This window comes from Medicago truncatula, chromosome 3 (assembly GCF_003473485.1).
Source record: "Medicago truncatula cultivar Jemalong A17 chromosome 3, MtrunA17r5.0-ANR, whole genome shotgun sequence".
Taxonomy (NCBI): Eukaryota; Viridiplantae; Streptophyta; class Magnoliopsida; order Fabales; family Fabaceae; genus Medicago; species Medicago truncatula.
Window position 1 is genome coordinate 51,129,189 of NC_053044.1, and position 23,978 is coordinate 51,153,166.

The 23,978-nt window shown below is 31.0% G+C and overlaps 2 protein-coding genes across 5 annotated transcripts; both read left to right on the top strand.

The window, feature by feature from the left end:
- The first annotated feature begins 1,547 nt into the window (after positions 1 to 1,547).
- LOC25489985 (uncharacterized protein KIAA0930 homolog) lies at positions 1,548 to 9,304 on the top strand. Of its 4 annotated transcripts, XM_013606349.3 has the most exons (12): positions 1,548 to 1,706; positions 1,801 to 1,990; positions 2,389 to 2,463; positions 3,164 to 3,270; positions 3,686 to 3,746; positions 5,222 to 5,281; positions 5,380 to 5,454; positions 5,885 to 6,037; positions 6,801 to 6,855; positions 7,566 to 7,688; positions 8,403 to 8,632; positions 8,912 to 9,304. In XM_013606349.3, the coding sequence occupies exons 1-12, from the start codon at positions 1,675 to 1,677 to the stop codon at positions 8,933 to 8,935; spliced, it is 1,185 nt and encodes a 394-aa protein (XP_013461803.1). In that variant the 5' UTR covers positions 1,548 to 1,674; the 3' UTR covers positions 8,936 to 9,304. The 4 variants fall into 4 exon arrangements, with proteins under 4 accessions (XP_013461803.1, XP_013461805.2, XP_024636019.1 ...); XM_013606351.3 differs by lacking the exon at positions 8,912 to 9,304 and having other exon boundaries at positions 7,566 to 7,707; positions 8,403 to 8,600; XM_024780251.2 differs by lacking the exon at positions 8,912 to 9,304 and having other exon boundaries at positions 8,354 to 8,489.
- Positions 9,305 to 13,083: 3,779 nt separating this feature from the next.
- On the top strand, positions 13,084 to 13,509 carry LOC25489986 (basic leucine zipper 4). Its single transcript, XM_013606352.2, has one exon. The coding sequence runs from the start codon at positions 13,084 to 13,086 to the stop codon at positions 13,507 to 13,509; it is 426 nt and encodes a 141-aa protein (XP_013461806.1).
- The last annotated feature ends 10,469 nt before the right edge of the window (positions 13,510 to 23,978 follow it).

Consider the following 23,978-nt stretch of genomic DNA (forward strand, 5'->3'; position numbering starts at 1 on the left):
TTTTTATGATGATTCACACTTTCTTTTCAATTTTAGATTGTTTTTGCATTCTAAGTTTTAATTGTTCTTGCATTTCAGTGCTTTTAACTGTTGGTTAAAAAGTTGTTTCACACTCGCTTTATTTACGACACTTTACTGTGAAAAATCAATTATTTCAAATGCAAGTCCAAAAACATAAGATTGCCAAAATTCAATTATTTAGAAGTGAGACCGACTAAAACTAATTTGTTGATATGTAGTTTGATTGATTGGTTTGCCTTAAAATGAAATTAATTTTTTTTTTTTGAGTAAATGAAATTAAAATGTTGAAATAACCAATCGAGCACACACAAAGATAGAAAAAAAAATCAATTATTTTAGGGAAGAAAAATAATTAACTTATTTATTAGTAGTTATTTCATGAAATTTTTAAGTTGAAATAACATAATTTTTTGACCAAAAGTTGAAATAACATCATTAAATTAAAAACATGTAAATATTTATTTAAGCAGTTTAAATTATCTGTGACAATTATCAACAACTTAAATATTCAAATCGCCGACAAAAAAGTGGGATAACACTTGTGTGACATAGAGTTTGGTGACATTGACCGATCACAATGTCACAATGCTTGTGAAAGAGAGAGAAACACAAACATTGTGACATTGTGATTGATCAATGTCACCCAACTCTATGTCACACAAGTGCTATCCAATAAAGCCATAAGATTTGTTCATAGATTTTTAAAACTGAAAGAATCAAACTTGTTTCTCTCGGTCTAGTTTGTATTCAAAGCAGAAAATATCGAATAATTTTCAAGAAATGAGTTTGGTTTCATTAATGGATTCTAGGATGAGGGTTCAATTAAGTCCCTCACTGGTGAACCATTAAAAATATACCATAGATTTAATGAATGACTTAGATTTGTTAGAAATAAAAGGAAGAAAATCTACACCTTCCCACCCACAATAGTACCCATATATATCCCCCGTTAGCATCCATGCTCCAAAAGAAGTCTCCCTATAAGATATGAAATATCCATGAATGATTAAGAATGGAAGGATTGGAAGATGGTGTTGGCCCGACAAAATTGAACCTTCCCTCTACTTTGGTAACCTGCAATGGATGTGAATTGTGATGATCATACTCGGTGAATACTAACCAAAATGAATTGATCATCGATGGTTTTTTCTTGTCTGTTTTTATTCACGACAACATTGTTTTTTTTGCACTTTTGTTTTGTTATTCAAACACAATGAAGATGGTGTTTGTGAATAAGGACGGAAACTCAACATATCGGTGTAAGACGGCGTCCAAAAATATGTTTGATCAGAGAGAATTGATACCGAAAGAGAAACCTAATGGGTCGTTGACGGTGGGCATTAAAGATTGTGTGCCCACCATAGAATTTAGAGGCTTCATTATACAAATTCAAGTAAACTAAAAAAAAAAAAGTGATAAAAATTGTTAAAATCACCATTGCTGAGGATCGAACATGTGTCGCCCAGGTGACAGGTGGAAATACTTACCAATATACTACAATGAGTTCTATGATTCTTAAGTAGAAATATAAATATAAGACGATTAAAGTCGTGTAAGGTTTTTTGTGACACCGACCGAACTGTTTAATTCCATTTTTCTTCTCTGAAAACTGAGAATTTGTTTTTGATCCGTAAAATCTTATAATTGAAAAGGATGCTTGGCGATGGTGGAGAAACCCCATCAAGGTACATTCATTATTCACAATCACATATCACTTTTATTCATTTTATCTCATTATAATTCGATTCATGCAACATGCGGAATTTCATTATTTTTTAGATATGAATTGTTGTGTATGGTGAAGAAGCATTCAAACTTAATTGGAAAAACGGTTGTTGAAGAGCAAGATGCTCCTGATGTTGAAATGGATATGAAATTTTGGCATGATGTCTTTGATTTGTATTTTGTTCGCGGTAAAGAGTCTAGAGGACGACAAGATGATGATCTCGTTTTCTTTGTCCGAAAATTGGTATCTCCTTTTTCATTTAACACCGACACTCACACGTTGACACCGGTTATAATTTGAAGAAGAAAAATAAAAAAGGCATAATTGAACATAATCACATGTGTTGGTGTCTGACACTGCGACACATGTTGGACACCAGACACCTACACGCTGATACTGCTTATAATTCGAAAAATGACATAATTGAATGTAATCATATGTGTTGGTGCTGGAGTTTGGACACAGTGTCTAGCACCAGACACACCTTCTATCATAAGCGTTGGTGCTTCCGAGTTATTTTACCACTATTTTTGGATTTTTATGTTGTTTATGGTAATGATGATTTACAATCTTTATGCTATTCTTTTCCTTTTTTGTAAGAATTATTGTCTTTAATCTTTTTAGAAGTTTTTTTCACGCAGGTTTCTCGAGTTTCTGGTTCGAACAATGATCCAGAGAGTGTTGATCCTTATTTTGTACGCAGGTGGGCACCTGAGGTAATTTAAATTCGATATATACGATGCTGCTGTAGTTTAAACAGTATCGAATATTTATTGTCAATATTCTTCGAATTGCATGCTAAACTTACTATTGTTACCTTGTATGCGTCCTTCATACATTTGACATGATGATACTAGTATTTTTAATTTTACCCAGTGTTTCTGTTGGAATCATTTACATCTCCAAAGAAGTGAAAGTTTCACCATTTACACCTTGTTCATACAATCAAATAGCGCTGGTGTATGAGTATGAACGAAATTCATTGAAATTCATTTTTTTAACGTTTTCAAGATTTTTTATAACAAACGAGCATGTGAAATACAAAGAAGTGAAAGGTTTTTTGGTCTGACCTGTAGGATTGACTTTAAAAAGAAATCAGTTAGACCTTGTTTTAATGTGCTTAGTTGCCCTTGGTATAGCATGAGTTGGATTGTGATAGGTATTGATAGCATTAAGGTGTTTACTTATTATCTGTGGTGATATTATTTAGTTTGTGGGCCAATTATTGTTTTTGATTGCTAAAATCATTTAAGTTTCCACCGTTATAATTTCGTTCATAATAATTTTTTTATTGGAATAATTATAGTTTTTTTATTGCTAAAATTATAGTTTTTTATTGAATAGCTTTTATGATTCTAGGCTTTGGAATTCTGTTCATTATGATGCCAAATAACTTTTTTAATTTTTCTCCCCCAGTTGAGCAACTTAGTGGATGAAACTTCGATAGACGTGGATTGGAGGCGTTCATTTTACTTGAATTTAATTGCTCATACATCATTCAGTGTAACTGTTGCAATTTGCAGGTAATGATCATCCTTAATTTCGTTTCCACCATTGTGTTTCACCTTGTCTAACCTGTTAGGTGGTTTCACAGCAATTAGATTATCTTTAAATTTATTTCATTTATATCACAGTAAAATAAGTGCATCACTTAATTGGTGCACAGTCTATGGATAATGGTCCTTAAAAAAAATGTCTAGACAATGACTGCTAGTTCTCATTTCAGTTTCACCATCTTTTCATGTTAATATTGGTCGGATGACTTAGATTTGTTTTTTTCTGTTGATCCTAATTAGAGTAACTTTTTAAATTCTAATTCTGAGTGAAACATTCTGCAACTATGAAGAAGGAAAATATGTTATGCAATACAAGGCTTTTAAATTTTTGGGTTATTATCTGGGTAATTAAGTAGTTTGATTCAAATATATCTTTCTCTAGTCAACAGGTTCTTCAGAACCATCAAGCTGGGAGGGATACATCTTTATCCCCTATATACAAGGTAAATGTAGTTTAATGAATATCTGTTTACCGGTTGAATTATCCTTTACTTGTAATTGTTTGTAAAAGACGAAAATCGATTTCTTTTATATATTTACACCATTTCGTGTTTGAGAATATCCTGAAGAAAAATAGATTTTTGAATGCTACGATAGATACCAACCTAGAAAACACAAAAAGATGGAAGGTTTGTTAACCCAAAACCTTTTGGCGAGGTGATGGTGTCTTTCTTTGGGAGTTAAATTGGTTTTTGCCGACACTGTTCAAACCACTGCTGTGGCAGGCAGCAGGCTTTAGGACTTAGTTTCTTCCATGGGTTTAGTTAGGGTTTATCCTGACCTTTTTGTAGGTCTTCTTGGGCTGTTTATATTGTTTTAACTCATAACAAGTAATTTCCTTATCAAGGTCCATTTTATTTTTTTGTTTAGTTCCTATTAAGATTTCCTTTTTGTGTCACTTATAGTCAATGAGGAATTTCTATGTTATTGCCTTTAGATTTTCAAAAAATTTGACACTTTTTGTTGCCAGGGCAGTGAGTGAAGCCTAAAATAAACTTAAGATATCTTTTTGATTTAAGTGAGAGAGCTCTATGATAGGATTGATTTATAGATTTCAGTTGTTATAAGGTTAATAGATTCTCCTCCTTCTGCGTTATTTAGGGCTACATGGAACCATAACTCTCAATCTCTCCCAATTATTGTAAATTGTGACCCAAATTTAGCTTTTTCGTGGTTCATAATATTTCCTCATACGATATCTTTACAGAACATTTTAATCTCTTTTTTGTTATCCCTTTGGAATAGATATGGAGATGAAAATTTGTGTCTGATAGTGTTCTGCTTTCCTGCAATCATCACAATTTTGGTGAATTTGAAAATAAGGCTTTGTTCTTATGATTTTGAGCAACTGCGGCGAAAGCCGATACGCTATTGCGATTCCACTACCACTGCAATAGTGGTGACATTTTGCATATCGGCGATATCGGTTATTGCTTAAACATCTGAAGTTATTGTTTTTTTATGCTTTTTTCCCTAATGATAACACTAAAAATATCATGTGAATTGCACATGACATAGTTTTAAAAGCATTAAAAATAAAATAATGCTGAGTTGGTAATGAGATAGGGTCTTATATAACCCCTAAACCCCACGACCTAGGTCATCTCTGATCACTAAACCGCCTCTGCCTCTCCATCTTCTCACTTCACTTCATACTTCACTTCATGTTTATATTGAGTTTAAGTCACTTTTATGTTTCTGGCTTTCTACAGCAATGTAAGCAACTATGCATCATGCTTTATTAGTTGTTTGAACTATTGAGATTTTGAGTTTTATGTCAGTCACTTTTTAATTTTTGTTTTATGTAGCTTTTATCCGTGTGCAGCATGTTTATTTTATATATAATTATTTATTTCATCCAATCTGTGGCTTCTGCTATTAATAACACTGGCAAACATGGTCCACTGCGCTTTATCAGGTTGTGAAGACTGTTTATGCATCTCCAAGTCGTGTTAATTTTCAATTGGACTCTACAAAGGCATGTGTGTTATATCATTAAAAGAAAGAAAAATATTGTCTATCTTTTACATGCTTATCATTTTATTGACAATAACACCTTTATTGATATGTCTATAGGAAGTGGAAACAACACCTGCTTATCCGGATATATGTTTTGCAATTGATGATTTTGACTCCACTTTTGATGCTGTGGTAATATAAGATTTTAGATTTTGAATCTCATTTTATGTTTGGAGTGTTTAAGTATCTAATATCCTTTGGGAATCATATTTTTGAATTAACTAAGACAGGAACAGCACGTCAAAATTGCTATGCTTTATCTTGCTGGGTTCATGTTTAAAATATGCTCCTTGAAATTCCCCACATTTTTATTAACGTGTAACATAACTTCCATTAAAGAATATGCACTCGTTACATGCAAATGCTCACATTGTGCTGTTAAAAGCTGAAAAATTTGTTTAATATAGTTGCTGACATCTTATTTCATATTGTGATGTTGTATTCATTTTCTCTCAGAATGCTTGCTCCTTTTTTGTTTGTGAATCATGTCCCGTAAATACTTTTTGCATTCTGGTTCTGCTCAGTACATAAAATAAGCCTTCGTAATTCCATTTCCCTACAGGTTTTGACTGAAAGAGATCATTGCTATTGTGTTGTTCTTAATGCACATGATGGGGCAGCATTTCCTAGTGATAAGGTGTCAAATGATTGCAGTACGAGTGATGACTCCTCGCCGGAAGTTTGTACTAGTTCTACTACGAAAAAAGATACTAAGGTTTGATAATTCTTAGTTACTGTACTGAAATTCATTTTCTTTTAAGTTTATGGAAATTATGACTAGCTTTCTACTCTAGCGATATTTAATTGATTAATTGTTCTTCATACCGCATTTATTGTTTAACTATATGCTACTCTGTATACGTGTATATATCGCTTCTATGTACTTAATAATGAAGCGATTTCACTTATGCACGTGGCTGTGATCAGATAGTGCCTATACTTGCTACTAAAATTAGACATTATGGGTTGGAACTATTCTTACTACATTAGTATGCATCTTTTGAGAAAATTAAACTCAAGGGCAAGAGGAACTTCCTTTCTTATCAGACGAAGTTTTGCTTTTTAAAAACAATTTGGTTGCAAGATAAACAACTTAGTTCAGAACAATAAAAAATACCTGAAACCAATGTTAGTTCAGAATGAATTTTCATACATTGGTATGGCTTTTGTTGACAAGCTTTTTGTCAACCCATCAATAGAAAAAGTAGTGGAAATTTGAATTGTGTCTTTATGGCCGATGATACATAATTTTTTCAACAAAGTTACTGCTATTTTCAATATTTTCTCATGGATAAATGCAAACTTACTTTCAAGATTTAAACATGGATGTACCCAGACTTACTTTCATTATTTTCTTGCTGATGTATTGTATCCAAGTATCTTCTTAATGAGTACATCAACAAATGGTACTCTAGTGCAAAATTTCTTGAGCAACCGATGTTTAGACATTCTGATTCTCTCATTTCTCTGATTTACAGCTTACCCTTTTCTCAGGATTTGTCAGCTATCAGATGGTTAGAGATGCATACGATGGTTATTTTTCCTACAATTTCCTCTATCTAGATATTTGTTTTGTTTAAATTTCAGCACTGTTTTTGAATGTCTTATCTACAGAATGAATGATTTGGAACATATTTTTGCACAGTTAACGTTTTGTTTCACCAGAATATTTCAAAAGATATGTGGATATAAATGTATCCCTGATCTTGTATTGATCTCATTTCTTTGGAACCTGTGAAACTTTCACAACTCATTAACTATGGTTGATAATCTTTAGAGAAATGATATTTGTACAACCATTTTGTGACAACTTTCTCTCTCATACTCACATTGTGTTCTTACTCCCTCTCTTCGTTTTTCTCTCTCTAATGTTTTTGACCAATAAGAAGAGAGAAAGAGAAGGTTGTCTCAAAAGTTGTCACAAAATGGTTGTACAAATATCATTACTCTAATTTTTATTCATCCTTGCCTGTAAAACCACATACTCAGTTATGCTATGATATCTCAAATATTACAAATTTCATGTATAGAGCAGTTTGATTCTGTATATTAATCTTTAGCAAGCATCTGTTTTTTTTACTTTTCTTAGAAGAGATTTTCCCTCAATCACCGTAACACTTTATTGCCTTTACACAGTGAAACTTCCAAATGTGTTGTATATATTACATAGTTAATGTGCACCATGAACCATATATGTGTTGTCTCACTGGTCACTTATGCACTCCCTTTTTGTTGCATTGCAGCTGGAAAATCTCGATTTGGGAGCCTTTTATCAGTAGGCCATTTTCCTGGCAAAACAGATAGGATTTACATGAAAGGTCCCGGAGGCCGTGGGGAAGTTGAAGTAGCTGTTTCTGGTGTTGCAGGTAGGCAACTTTTTCATAGGTGGGATTTCTGAATTTTGTATTGAAAAGCTAGTTTTCCACCTTGAATTTCTATATTATAGGAAAATAAGATATAGTATGAATAGTTAGTGTTAAGAGTCCCACATTGGATGAGAGATGGCCTAAAGATATGTTTATAAGTGGGGGCAATCCCCACCTTACAAACATTTTTGTAAGGATGAGTTGGGCCCTCTATAAAAACCTAATAGTTAGTATTCATCACTCGAGACCTTTTTCATGTTACAGTTTAGTTTTATGTTACATGATTGCTATTAACTTTCATTCTATAAGGATCCCAAGTCCCAAAATAACTGAGCCATTTACAAAAAAAAATTGTCCCAAAATAATTGACCCATTTTATAACTCTAATTAATACTACTTTCATCACTCCCAATTCAATATGTGAATGCACCAATACTTGATAAAACACTCAAAACCATTTTAACTCTCTTTCACTTGTACACCTTTTCTTAATATGTGTGAAATGAACAAAAGACTCGGTTATTATGGGACGACAGGAGTAGTTGATAGATAGATAGATCAAAGCCTCACTAGCAAGTAGCAAATACTGTTTCTTGTGTGACTTTCTCACCAAAAATATGTTGTAAAGTTTGTGTGCAGTAAACTCTAATTTTATTATTTAAAAGGTATATATTGAGAGATGGATGAAATGGAATCTGTCTGTTGCAATGTCAGATCAAAGCCAGCAGGATTCAGGACCACATTCTCCAGTTGTATCAAATAAAGGGTTCGGGCTTGGTGTAATCGTTCGCAGAGCTGCAACAGTTGCATCCGTAGCAGCAAGACATGCTTACGCTGCTGCCTCTTCCTCTAGCTCAAATTTTGATGAAATGATTCCGTTGAAATGCAGCTTAATGTCCATATCGTTGCCTTGGGAATATATAGCGTATGATCTTCTGTTTAAGGTGAGGTCTTGCATTGATCAGTTATGCTTAAATGAAATGACATAATGTCAGTGCTTCTAGGAAAATATTTCTTTGCATTTGGTCTTCAAACTTTGTATGACTCGGGAATTCAAGTTACCAACAGAACATTTCTTTGCACTAAGTAGTCTGCCTAGCTGAAATGGCTTTCAAGGGACATGTTTTTCTGTTCCCATTTTTCAGTTGTTTTCTTTGATTTTATTTCACTTATACTATTCATTTCAAGAACACTGATTATAATAATATGATTGTCATATTTAGGGAGCTCCTCCAGTCAACATGTGATCATCTAATGTATATCTGGCCGCATGGAAAATTGAATCGGAGAAGATATCTAAGTCATGGAATTCGTTTCTGTTCTGAAAGTTCTTTTTGGTGCATGCTGCACGTGCATGTATAGGACTGTGCATATTTGGTAGTGGGGTGAAATTCCCGATAGAATTTGTTGCATCTGCTCGACTGCTTATAATCATTCATTGATAAGTATATAAGATGAATTGTTGTTAAATGCCACACTGCCAATTCCTAAGTTCTGTGTAAGATAAACCCAGTTTTTTTTTTTAAAAAAACAATTGTGTATCCCTTTTCAAACCTGATGTTATCACAGCCTCGATTGTGTATTTCAAGATGTACTTGAGCATGTTTGTGAAGTTAGATGTGAGCCATTTGATTTTAATTCAATGGTCGAAATTGCTCGACTATGTGCTTCTATAACTGCAAGGAATTCAGAATCACTAAGAACGTGTTTAGAATTTCCTCAACATTTCTTGCATCCTAATTGAATTTTACCACAGTTCCATCTAAGGTACATGAAATCGAATATGTTTTCATCCCGAAAGCAAACATAGGCTAAGGAAGTGGCTAAAGAAAACAAAGGTGCATACGTAGTAGTTCAAATTTTAACATAGATAAAAGGAGAAGCACCTAGATTGTACTATTCTTCTTTCCATTAAATTTTCTTGCAGCACATGCCACCTAACTACTTTATTAGTACGCTAAAAGAAGCAATTGCTTAATTATCTTTTTTCTTAGTTAAATTAATCAAGGTTAGCTAAAATGGTAATATAATTAGTGATTGCATCATTGCATGTTATCCTCCACCCACATTCTGCTTTAATAATATATTTGTACTCGCAGTCCAGGGGGATCCAACTGACAACCAAAATAAAACTGCCTCAAAAGAATGCTCAACTAAGAAAACTACCATAGAATATTCCTTTCAATTATTTTGTAATAAAAAATAAATAATAATAATAATAAATTGAAGGTCTCATATCAGAAATAACAATTCTATGAGTTTCATTAGTTCGTATGATCGATTTGGTAGAACTAGTAGGAAAAACTAATTATATTTTTTTTATTTACAAAAGTAAATCAAGACAAATTGATATGATTAATGAACCATGTCTCCTTCCTCATTTGATAATTTAGTAGACGGGGAATTCCGCTTTCTCTATGTTTATATATTTTTCCAGCTTTTGTATAAATTAAGACACTAGTTTTCTAGCTTCAATCTCAACGCAATTTAAATTAAGGATTGAGTAACTTTTGTATATTACTATATTTTTTCACAAGTGTTCGGTATATTTTTACTTTATCAATAGTGTTGGCTATATTTGTTCACACTTCACATCTATTTTGCTTTATCAGTAGTACATTATATATAGTAAACAGTAATTTAATTAGAGATTTCAATTGGTCGATCCTTTTAGAAAATTTTGTGCTTGCAAATTGAACTATGCGTCGACATTCTCTAATTAACTGTACAGTTATAAAGACTGTGTCATATGTTTTTATGATGATATGTAAGCTTTTCACTTATTTAAAAAAAACTGTTCACCTTTAAAAAGAACTTTTATCAGGTGACAGTATGCTTTATACTGTGGATGGATGATATAAAGTTACGAGCATATATATTCCACGGTAATAGCGTAGTAGGGACCGTTTAACTTTGCAATCTAGATTGAGTTTAATTTCATTTGGGATAAAGATAATTTTAATTTTTTTGACAAAATATTTGGGATAGTTTGTTTAGCGTAAATGTCTCTATTCCTCATATTAAAATGGTTCGTTTCCCACCATTGTTTGAAGAAAAAAAAAAACAACTATTTATATATGAAAAAATTATAAAATATAAAGTTACTCGCATATTCAATAATTTTTTTTTTCTTTCATTATGATAAAGCTGGAATTTCGTTCTTCTCAGCTTGTTTCCTTTTTATAATCAATGCATTTTTTGGGGGATAAATTTTAATTCTCCATGCATACACTTTACAGCAGCAACTTCAGGATAACTAAGAAAAATTAGATTGTGTAAATTGTATAGTTAAACTACGTACTTGTATTGGATGTCTTTTTTTTTGGACAAGCGTGTAATGTAGTATATGTCTTAATAGGAAGCATTTTAGGTGAATGCATGATTACGAGAAAAATATAATTTTGACCATAAAAAAAAAAAGTTGATATAAAGTCTTCAAATACATATACATACACGCACATATCTAAATTGATAGAGATGATAGAATCATATATTGAATTGTACTGTTGTAAAACTACACGAAAACAAGAATTATTTGATGATAAGTTAAATCAATTACTCTATATGAATATGATAGAATCCGTAGGACCGAAGTTGACATAAATGGTATGTGTTTTTTTTGGTATGACAAATAAATTCAATTTTTATACATACTATGTTTTTTATTTTTAGTGATTAATTTTGCCAAAGAAAAAAATATTTTTAAAATGATAGATATAACTTAATTAGTTGTATATGAATATCAATATGATGCAACCATGGAAAGTTTCAAGATTGCTATAAACGAAGATGTTCACTTTCGAACAGTGTAAGCTCGTTGTGCATGTAGATTGTGTCTGGTAATTAACCACAAGAAATTCTGAATTTTATATTTTATTAATTGTTTGTGTAATTAAATTAAGCTTACAAAATGATTATAGCAAAAAAAAAAAAAAAAAAAAAAAAAAGCTTACAAAATGATTGAAAACGTGTCGTAACATGTAACTAACACGTTGTAACAAAAAAAAAAGTAACAAACGCGTAGATGCCTAGGGCAGGGAGAAAGAGAGAAAAGAAAACACTTTAAACTTAATGTATTTCTTCAATAATCGTATTATAAATCATTAGATAAATGAAAACTAACATAAGTTAGCGCTACTTTAATTAATTAAAGTAAGAACGATTTTGATAACTTGCCTTAAGCTAAATTTGATATGAGAGATCTGAAAAACAACATAGAACAATTGTATTTACAAACATTTATAATACTGTCAATTTAGTGTCGTTGTTGTCTGTCTGAAAGTAATCAGCAACTTGTTTAAAATTTAAGACGGAGTCGATGTGTCGAGACGAAAACATGTCGTCCAATAGATTATTGTAATAAAATAAAAATAAAAAAAGATGGACTGTTAGATATGTAAGTTTAGTTTTATTCCAATTATTTTTATTGGTCTCATTTATTTTCCTCATGTAATGAGTGGCAAATATATTTTCCTTTTATCTAATTAATTTCTTCCTTACAAGAAATTTCCCGATATATCTCTAAGGCCTAATGTTGGTAGGGAGCAACTTTCACTAACTTTTTTCACCTGAAATTTGCGGTTCAAATAGTTTCCGGCAACTTTCTAATCAAATTTTGTTGTTTATGTGTTTTCGCTTGATCCTTCGTGATTAAGCTAAGACTAATCTTCCCAAAGTAAATCAATTCCCTTACCAAAACAAAAAGCTTATACCCGATAGGGGTATCCTTAAATCCCCACCACAATCCCACACCCGCCATATAAAGTTTGCATGCATGGAAGTGGAATAATCAATCTTGATTAGTGGTGGTCTCCATTCATATTGTTTTAAGTTAAATTGAAAAGACACCTGCAAAGACATACATACATCTCAAGACTAAAGCCTACTTTTTTATTACTATTATTATTGTTAAATAATTATTTTGATCTTTCAACGTGTCAAACCATGCTATTGTAATGTAATACTTGAATATATCAAAGTTATAAAAACATCCATAAATGGAGTTTTTTTTTTTTCTAGAGGTGAGTTTTTGTCTTCAAATTTATCTTTTTTTAGTAAATTAAATTTTTAAAAAAAATATATGTTTCAATTTCAATACTTTCAACAACTATAATGACATTCATTTACATATTTAGAGATCAAAATAATGCATAAATCAATTATCATACTTTTAGAAAAAGTTATCATTTATTTTGAGAGCCAATGTGATCTATTTACTTTCCAATATCTTTTGCTCTAGTGGACCCCACGTGTCCCCCTTTTCCTCCCTTCAAATACTCCTCTCCTCACCTTCATTTCCTCCCTTTTCCCCACTCTTCCACCCTCCGGTTCAATTTTGGGAATTTACCGGTTTTTTTCATCACTCTTATATTTTCCGCTTTATTTGAGCCGAATCATGCTATTCCAAACCGAAGAAGCGGTTCAGTTACCGGTTCTCGAAACCATGCTTTCAGAAAGTGAAATACAATACCTACTTTCCCTCATTAACCAATCAGAAGACCCAGCCAGTCCTAGCTCCGGTTCAATTGGTTCAAACCGTGCGGATTACTCCGTGAAAGAAAGAAAGCTTAGGCGCATGCAGTCGAACCGGGAATCAGCTCAACGGTCCCGTTACAAAAAGAAGAAGCATTTAGAGACGGTCGCGAACCGGTTGAACGGGTTGAGAATTGAAAATCAAGAACTAAAAAACCAATTAGCCTTCACCATGCATCACCATCTCCTACTTTCCCTAGAGAATGACCAGTTACTATCTGAATCCGTTGCTCTTTTGGCCACACTTTCAAATCTTTGTGCCATTTTAAGCAACTCCATATCTTCATAAATCACAATGAGCAATACTTACACAAATCAATTAATTAAGAAACTTATATATAAATCTATATTACTTTGATATATTAACCTTCAGTTTAAGGTATTATATGTCCCTTTAGTTTAATTATTGGCCATGGTTTTATATCATGGTTACACTTACGTTGCGAACCTTTAAATTGCGGAAAAATACTATGACTTGAGATTATACGTGCAATTTCGTTGAAGAGACTTTATATTGCGGCCATAATTGCAATTGTGGACTGAACCTTTGAAGAAATGGCTGGGAGAAAGAGTGGTGCTAGCTAGAAGCTACTTTACTTCTATATTACTTTTTTTTTTTCTGTTCTTATTTACTTATGTTTACTAGGAGAAAGCTAGAGAACATGCTTTTCAAACATTGTAGTGGCTTAGATAAGAAGCCCACGTTGTTGGAAGTACAATGTAGGAATTTTGTGGGTTCACTTTTTATCATGTTTGTAGCCTTTATCTTTTAGCTTTTGTAAATTTATATATTATAGTGAGTGATGAAACTGAGGAGATGGTAAGCAAAGTTTGAGAAATGTTTAGAGTCGATTGGAATCTTTATGGAATATATATTTTTGGTGCATTTGTCTCAGTTCAATGTAATGTAAATTATCCTAGCTATGTTTGGACCAAACAAGTTCAAGGAATATGCATATATTGTTTTTTTTTTTTTTTTTTTGTGTCTTGTTGGATAATTTTAAATACTTCAACTGCCTAGACTTGACTTAATTAGACTAGCCTGACCGCTTATACATTTTTTACAAAGACATATATAATCATGCACAATGGTGGATTCATGCACTAATGCTTTTTTCACATAAAAAAAAAAAAAAAAAAAAAAGAATAAAGAAAAGAGTGGGCCAAATTTCGATTGTGAGATCATAGGGGGACCATCTTGCATTAAAAATCTTACTAATCATGTGACGAAAATAGCTTTTTCACTACAGCAAAATCGTTTTTATAATGGCAATATATAATAGGTCTGCTAAGACTCAGTTTGGTAAAGAAAAATTAGTGAATATCCGAGCAGTTAGTTTATAGCATATAATTGATAGAGTGACAACTGAAAATTGATAAGTAGTTGATTGCTTTTTTTTCTAAGGAAGTTCATTGAATATATAGTATGTGATAAAACTAATGTTTCAACTTGTCCATGAATATGAAATGATACAAAAAAAAAATATGTTTAATTAATATATATTTTTTTCAATTAGTTAACAAGAGTAAATTGAGAGTTTTAATATAAGTTCTTTAAAGTAGTTATAAAAAAATACTATAAACTAATAAAAAAAATTATAAACTCGTGAAAAAATGTTCATCAAACAAGTTTATTTAATCATATAAACTTATAAGTTATAAATTATCCTCTATAAACTCAAAATTTTGTATTGTCAGATTCTAACTCATTTACCAAACTAAGGAATTGATGTTGTGACTACTAAACAATAGCCAGCCGTAAATTATATAGCGCGACATATCATTGTTAAAATAGGGTGTTAGTTCAGAGGTGATGAAAGTAGCGGCGGAGCTTTATTAAAAGTGACCCGTGCCAGGCACGGGGAAATATATATATATATTTTTTTTTTCTATCAAATGTATAATTTTATATTATGTATTTTAAAGTTATTTATAAGTGTGATTACAATTTAAATTTTACATGGAAAAGATATCATCTTAATTTTGTATATAATTTGAAATATCTAAACATTGCACATAACGATTAAAGTATTTGAATTTATACTTATATTAATTATTTGTAGTATAAGACGTACTCATTGTTAAACTTAGCATATGTAATATTTTTGCAAAAATACGCCGACGTACTGTATATTATTATTTGTTGACATAATGTATTTTATTAATCATACAAACTAAAAAAATTGTATATTTTTTTTATATAATAGTCAGTATCAATACACCTAGTCTGTGAATGCAAACATTAATTTTTTTACAGGTGTGTATAAATATAGTTTGGGCTACAGAAACGCTGATTGTTATTTATTTTTATTTTTTACAAAACCAATGGTCTAATGTAAATATTGTATTTTAGGGTAACAACCATGTAAAAAAAAAGTTCCGTATTGTTATACCTAAAAAGTGCATCAATTAAAACTCAATGGCAGGAGGATCTGCTTATATAGAAATTACATGTCCTGTAAGGACCAGTACGCCTTACAAAGAAATTAAAAAAAAAGACTTCCAAACAATACGTAACATTAGTTTTCTAAAGAGTAATGATAAGTAGACACATAATTTGTGACACAAAAACAACACCATGGGTAAAACAGTAATTTTGGTGTGAAATACAGGGATAATTTGACAATCCACGCCTTTCTTTCTCTTTTCTATGCTTTCCTCTTTCTTCTCTCCCGACCACCTCTTATTCTCACCTCCAATGGCACTCCCTCTTCATCCACCACACCCTTTGTTCTAACCACCACCACCGTCCTCGTCAGACACAATCACCTCCGTCCTCACCACTACACCCTCCATCCTGGGAATGAATACCCTGGTACCTGCCATTTTTTCTGTAATTACGGTAGCAACTATCGTGCTCTTCCCTAGATGTGTAACTGTCAGCCTCATACCATTACACAGTCCATTGACCTGATCGATGCTTCTCATCAGCATAACTGGAAAACCTACCCCTAGTTTCAACCGGTGATTTGGAATTCCAGAGCTCTTAATACCATTAAGAAATTTCGTTGTGAACCACTCGCTCTGGACATCAGAATTTTCGTCCGATCGACAAACAGAATCAGAGGTTAAATACTCTTTCTCTTCACCTGGAATTAGTGACATCATGTATTCGTTAACATGCTCAACTGAATCAAGCGTTGGTGCGAGGATTCCCCTTTCTTGGGAAAATTGTGGGTCACCAAGGTTATCAGATGTGGCACAAATAACTTGTTGAATTGCATCTTTTAACCCCTAATTCTACAGGATATTGAAAAGCCTACTGTCAGTTCACTTTTCACTTTTTATTTTCAAATTTAATTTCAATTGCATCCATCCATTATATGCTGATATGCGTATCCATATTAATTCCTTTAATTTATTTATTAGATACCAGATGAGTTGGTGGAGCATTACTTGGCCAAGAGTGGCTTTCAATGTCCTGATATGAGATTGTGAGTACCTCTATTCTTTTTTGTTCACCATTTTTACCGTATCTCTACAATTTGTGTGCATATATATTATTCATAATTATAAACCAAAAAAACATAACTGAGACATAAGTTACTTCAGTAGTACTGCCGACATCAAATTTTAGGCACCTTACTGAAATTTTAATAATCTAAAAGGAGAAGAAAAACACAAACGGTTACCAAAAATCTGAAAGTTTTGATGTATCAAGTCGAAACAGAAACACCAAATTCTTTCGAGCATATCTACAGACACAGGACCTTCACATACCACCTACGGAGGTGAGCATTATTTGAACATTTTTTTACAGAGGTTACAAAATAAAACAACATTCTAGATAACTGTCACATATTTTGACTGGACCCTGTGAGTCAATCCCAAGGCAACAATAGATTTTGAGGCCATGTTTTTCTCTATGAATACATGATTTAGCACCTTCTACATATATATAATTCCTTTCGTAGAAATATAGATTCAACTGAATAAACCAACACATCCATATATTGTGCAATATGAGAAACATAAAATATTATGACATTTGAGAATATGAAATGGCAGAACCCAATCAATTGCTGAAAACATTAAACAAAATTAGTTTGAATCCTTTTAAAAAGGATCAATAGATAATTGTTCAAAACAACCAAACCAAGGGAAAATAACCAAAACTAAAGAAGGTCCAATATCAAATGGACAAACACATAAAGTTCAAAACTAAATGACCCAATCTCTTGTCTTTCTTTCCCATCCTTTAGCAATACTATATATGGATTTTTCTCTATCCTTTATACCTAAAGATTGATTTAACCCATCAAAAACTTGTGTTCTTGCATTGTTCAATACCTTTTTGGTATGTTATCTAGCTCTCTTATAATTTTCCCAAATTTATATACTTTTAGATAAACCACGCTTTAAGACATTCACTTTTGATTCTAACTTTGCTTTGAACACTTTTGTTATACCAATATTTGTTACTCCTAGATCTAAAACCTATTGATTTTCCTTGTGTCTCCTTTTATACTTTTCTTATCTCACATGTCATATTGTCCAAAATATTATTTTCTCTTCCATGTAGCTTCATGTAGCCTTCCTCTAAAATCTTGTGTTGGAAAACACTTTATTTTTCACCTTTAAATGTCATCACTTGATCTTTGATGCTCAATTGTTGCTTCTCATGTTTTGTCTCGCCTATTAACCCTTACATCCATAACCAAACAAATCTTTATGTACTATTGTATGTGATAAAATGGTCATTTCTTTTCATTAAGCACATATTACCTATAGTAAGATTAAAAGATGACAAAAAACCTAGGAGGGATTTATCCTCCGCATTAATCTTTCTGAGACCATACCCTCATGCATGCCTCCAAAACTTCTCGAAACACTCCCAGCCCATTTAGACCCTCTCATAGGAAAATATTTTCTCCTTTTGGTATATCCTGAATTAAATATTTTAAATCCTCCCAAAACTTTACTTTGAGATATTCTTCCAAAACCCTACTTAAAGTGCGTAAGGACTATTAATATTAAAGATGTATTGTTCCACCACAAATTTTTGGCCTATGCTCCGATCTCATATCCATTTTACATCTACAATAACCTTTCCATCCATTATCGAAAACAATTCCTACCCTGCTTATCGATCTAGCTTTGTTAGTGTATCAATGCTTAAATCTTGGACCATGTAATTCTTTTTCCTTTTCACCCATCCAATTAGTTTCTTTTAGGCACTTAAAATTAACGTTCTTCCTAGTCATAGTGTCAACTATTTCCATATATTTTCATGTAAACGTTCCTATATTCCATGTTCCATAAAGGATCATACTCCCGTGAACTAACTTCTTTACTCACACCCGTTCATTAAGATTTGGAGACCCTTGCTTAATTTTTAGATCTAGGCAGCGATGTAGCAACTCTTACTCATTCAACATTTCACTTGAGCTATAAAGCATGTTGCTTCTAGGAAATGACCTAGCATTCACCCTATTACGTATTTGGTTCATGTCATAAAAATTCGATAAAGTTTTACATTCGCTGTTGAGGCTTAACACAACCCTATTCTTTCGTTCAAACTTTTCACGTTTGGGAATAGCATGGCTGACATAGGCAATATTATACATATGAAATTTAGACTCAACTCTATATATAAACTAATAAATTAAATTGATCCAACATTTTAATATTTTAATTTAAGCAATGTTGATAATTGTGTTTCAAAGAAAAACACATAATTATATAATGATGATAATACATGTAGGTCTAATTTTTTTTTTTTTTTTTGGGGATATTTAGTAGTCGATTTAAAATGAAAATTAAACTCACTTCTACTGTTCTACATGTAAATAAAAAAATTAAATTTAGATATGAAATTTCGGTCCTATAGTTTAAGTTATGTTGGTATAAAAATTGTCTATAAAATCAATTAATTACAGCATCATGATTGTGTTGATTTGTAAATATATCGATATTTACTTTAAACAAATATTTTGTGGATGCATAATAATTTTGTCATCAATTTAGAATTATCGATATGAGTGTATTGGAAACACGTTGATATAAGAGTTTATATATCAACGAATGATAGTTTAATTGAACCCAGCTAAACTTGGCTTCAACTCAATTCATAATTTATCCGAACAGTCTCGTCCAATCCAAACCAACCCTTTCAAATCCTCAGATTGTTAACACAAAAATAAATAAAAGCATGACGCGTCTAATATATTCAACTGTCAATCTCACTATTTTAAAATAACTCACAAAATATCATTTTAATTCTCTATTTATTAGTTTCTATAAATACAATTTTTTCTTAAAATGATAAAGATTCACCTTTGAACAACTTTAAAGAGTTCGTATTTGACACATCCTAAAAAGTAAAAACATATGAGCATCAGACAAAAAAATGTGTTATGAGAAAACAAAATATGGAAGAAAAGGAACAACAAAATATTCACTAACAAAAAAATTCAGCTTCATCTTCCGTTCAAGAAAGTTAAGCCAAATTCTAAAATTATCTCTCACATAATTAATTTCAAGAATAAAATTAATTTTTGGTTTCGGAGTCATTGAAAAAAATGACAACAATAAAAATTGTTCAAAACATTAAAAACGTAATACTTTAAAAGAATTTAGAATTTTCCCTCAATAAAAAAAAAGAATTTAGAATTCATTGATCGAATGTCAAAATGGTGAAAGAGGTATTCTTATTTATAGGGAAAAATTCAAGCAACTCAGTACTCTTTTTATTTTTTATTTTTATGAAGCAACTCACTACTATTGTTTAATCCGGAATTTGCTTCATTGATTTATTACACCATGTGAAAAGTGGAAAGAAAATAAAACGTTTGAGTTATTGTAGTTATTTCAAAGCCAATTTGAGAATGCAAATTCATTTGGCATCATTGAGTGTCAACTTTATAATAATGACAAATTAGTATATTTGATGCGTTAATTATTTCTTTCAATTAATGATAGTTATATGTTTCCATTTGTATGAGGCTAGAAGTATTGACCCGATAAATTATTTTAGAACGAATACTATGTTAATTATGTATTAAAAAAAAATGGAGATTAAATAATAAAATTAAAATAACAGCATTAAATGCCAAATGCACAAGAATGTTTGTTTTAGCCTCTGTTTGGTTTGGCTTTTGCAAAGCCAGAATCAATTCTGAAGCATTTCAAAAGCAATTCTGCAATATTTAACATGTTTGGTTTGCCTTTTCAAAATAGCTTTTATCCTCCAAAAGCAATTCTAGTTGAAGCTACAATTCCTAGCTTCTTACTTTCCTAGAATCAATTCTACACCCTCAATTCTATTAATTCCATCCCTGCCCTCATTAATTTTTCTACACCCTTAGTAATTTCTATTTATTTGTATTTAACTATGTCTATTTTGGTAATTATACATTCAAAAGTAATTTTGATCAAAACTATCCAAACAACAATCATTCTGTTTAATCAATTCTGCATTATTGCATCCAAACATAAATCAATTCTGTCAGAATCAATTCTGTCAAAATCAATTCTTTCAGAATCAATTCTGTCAGAATCAATTCTACACACCTCAGAACCAAACACACACTTAGTCTATGACACCACGTGTCATAACCAAGTTCTGAGAGGAGTGTATAATATAGGCTAGAATACCCATTGTACTCTCTAATTATGTACCATTTTACTTATTAAAATTCAAACATTTAAATGTTCAATTGTCATTCCTTGTTCTTTTGATAATACATTTTTTATTATGATTTAATGCGCACTATGATTATAGAAATCAATTCATTTTTTTAATGATATTCTTAATAAAAAAAATCTATAATAAAAACACTAAAATGGAAATTTCCACAACTTCAATTAAAAATTGACTGGTGCTAGTCACATCCGAAAAAAAACAAGTTACACCCAAATTTATTTAAAATTTTACAATAATACCAAAATTGCTCTCTTCATGTAAATTTTTAAAAACCCATCTTTTATGATCATTCTGAACTCTTACCCCTTTCATCCACAAATCACCATAGATGTGCAACCAATATCTGAATCAACATCTTTGTTATTGATCTGTACTATATTCATAAAGGTTAGTGAATTTCATTTTCGATGAGTTTCTATTTGTTTATTGTTTTTTTTGGTATGAGATATGCCTGTCAATTTGATTTTAAGTGAGAGGTTAGTGTAAATTAAGTTTACGTGTATGTATATAAAAGGGGTTAGTGTAGTTTACGTATGTAGGTTAATGTAAATTCAAGTTTACGTATGTTTAATTTAGGTTAGTGTAAATTCAGTTTACTTACGTTCAATCTAGGTTAATGTAAATTAAGTTTACTTATGTTCAATTTAGGTTAATGTAAATTTAATTTACGTATGTATATAAGAGGTTAGTGTAAATTCAGTTTACTTACGTTCAATCTAGGTTAATGTAAATTAAGTTTACTTACATTTAATCTAGGTTAATGTAAATTAAGTTTACTTATGTTCAATCTAGGTTAATGTAAATTCAATTTACTTACGTTCAATCTAGGTTAATGTAAATTAAGTTTACTTATGTTCAATCTAGGTTAATGTAAATTAAGTTTACTTACGTTCAATCTAGGTTAATGTAAATTCAGTTTGTAAATTCAGTTTGGTTCAATCTAGGTTAATGTAATTTAAGTTTAGTTATGTTCAATCTAGGTTAATGTAAATTAAGTTTACTTATGTTCAATCTAGGTTAATGTAAATTAAGTTTACTTATGTTCAAATAATATTCCACATTAATCAAATAAAAAAAAGAATTGATAAACAATATACAAATAATATAAATTTTGTTGGATCTATGTATCGGAAAGAATTCTTTTGATCTTTAAAATGTAAATAGATCCCAACTAAAATACAAATTTGTGATCTCCCGTTAAACATGAATCTTTTCACCCTAACTGTGTTCTTTTTCATAAGCTTGAATCTTTTCACCCTAAAAAAACAAAACACCTTGGTTAGAAACATGATAAGAACACAAAAAACAGCAATACTTAAACTACTATTAATGATTATTATTAAAGATTGAGGTTTTTTTTTTTGAGAGAAAAGATCGAGGTTTTTGAAAAACATTGCATAAACCATTGAATATCATTTTTTTTTTTGAGAGAACTATTGAATATCATTTGAAAATTAAGATATGTCTCATTTGCATAAACTATTAGCAAACAACGATTGAACAAAAAAAAACAAAGAATTGATAAAGAAAAGTGAATAAACAGTAGAAGCAGTATGATTTGCAATTTTCTCTCGAATGCCACTTATATATAGATATTTCCATAGGGTAACTTAGTAAAAAAAAATCATATCAGGCGCATTAATAACGGCGTCTTTATGAATTTACCCTTTGTTTGGGAATTCAAATCCTGACCAAAACATTTTTTATAAATTTATGCATTTAGTTTGTTCTTCTTTGCACATAGTATGTGATTTGCAATTGATTTACCAAGACTTGATCTGCAATTGAATGGTAATTACGTGGTAAAAAGATTCTTTTTGAATTTATGTACACTGATTGCAACACATACTTAACTTTTTCCTAAATGAAAGCAACCTACTATCCTAACTAATTATGTCCCTAAAAAAATCCTCACTAATTATGTCGCAGTTATTAGATTAATGGTTTTAAATTTGAAAATGAGTGAGAGGGTGACAAAAAAAAAGAAGAAAACTAACGGGAGAGGGAGATAGGTAAGAAATAAAAGAAGATAAAGGATAGTGGTTGAAAATTTGAAAGGGAATTAAAGGTATTTTTTAATTTCGGGTGCAATAAGTAATTGGGGTGCAACTAGAAATAATCCAAGCGAGGCAGCCATCTCACATTTTTAGGACTCAAATTTATTATTTTAATTTAATTAATAGTATTATTTTTATCAATATTAATTATTTTAGGTGGCATAATATAAACTTTATTAATTAATTTTGCTACTTATTGAATTAAAGTTTTCTTTTGAGGAATCTAATTGATTTATTAAAACACTTTTGGGATTTCAAGAGGGGTATTTTCCAAATTTTAATCCTCTTAGAGGAATAAATTCCAATAGACGGGTCTTGATTAAGTCATTAATCATAAATCAAACAACAACTTGAAAGAAGTATGTGTTTACCTCAAAGAATGACTGATCACAAGTATTGCTTGTTGGTAGCATCTCTACTCAGTCCACACAAACAACTTCCTTCATTCATAGTGCTAACTGCTCCTGAATGAAGTTTTAGAAAGAAGGGGGCGGTTTTTAAGGTTTTAGAAAACTAGAGTTTATGAAAGAGTGAATTAGGTTTAAAGTGACTATTGTTTCTAGACAAGGGTTCTATTCAGTCCCTAGTAGATAGTTTAGTTGGTGGATTAAAGGAAGTTAGATGATTTTAAAAGAGAAAACCTCATATTCATTCTTCGGAAGCTGCTCACATTTACATATAAAAAAATTCCCTAATATTTTTTTTGAATATAAAATTAAAAAAGAAACCAATCTTGTTAATGTATTTGATATTTATTTTTGTGTTGTTTAATAATAATATTACAAAAATTAATTAGGCTTCATATCAAATTTTGCCAAATGCCTCTAAATTTGTTGGGTGACCTAGTTATAACCGGTAAGAAAGGAAGTGTGTGTTATACTGTTATTGGCTTTGCTTTCTCTGTAGCATTGTATTACAATTAGTAGTAACATGCCCTACTTTTAGATTAGACCTAAGACCAAGTGCAATGGATATGTCGAAAGGCACTTTCGACATGTTGAACCATTGAAAAGGTGTTTTGAAAATGATAGAAAAATGAGGTGGAGGTGAGAGAAG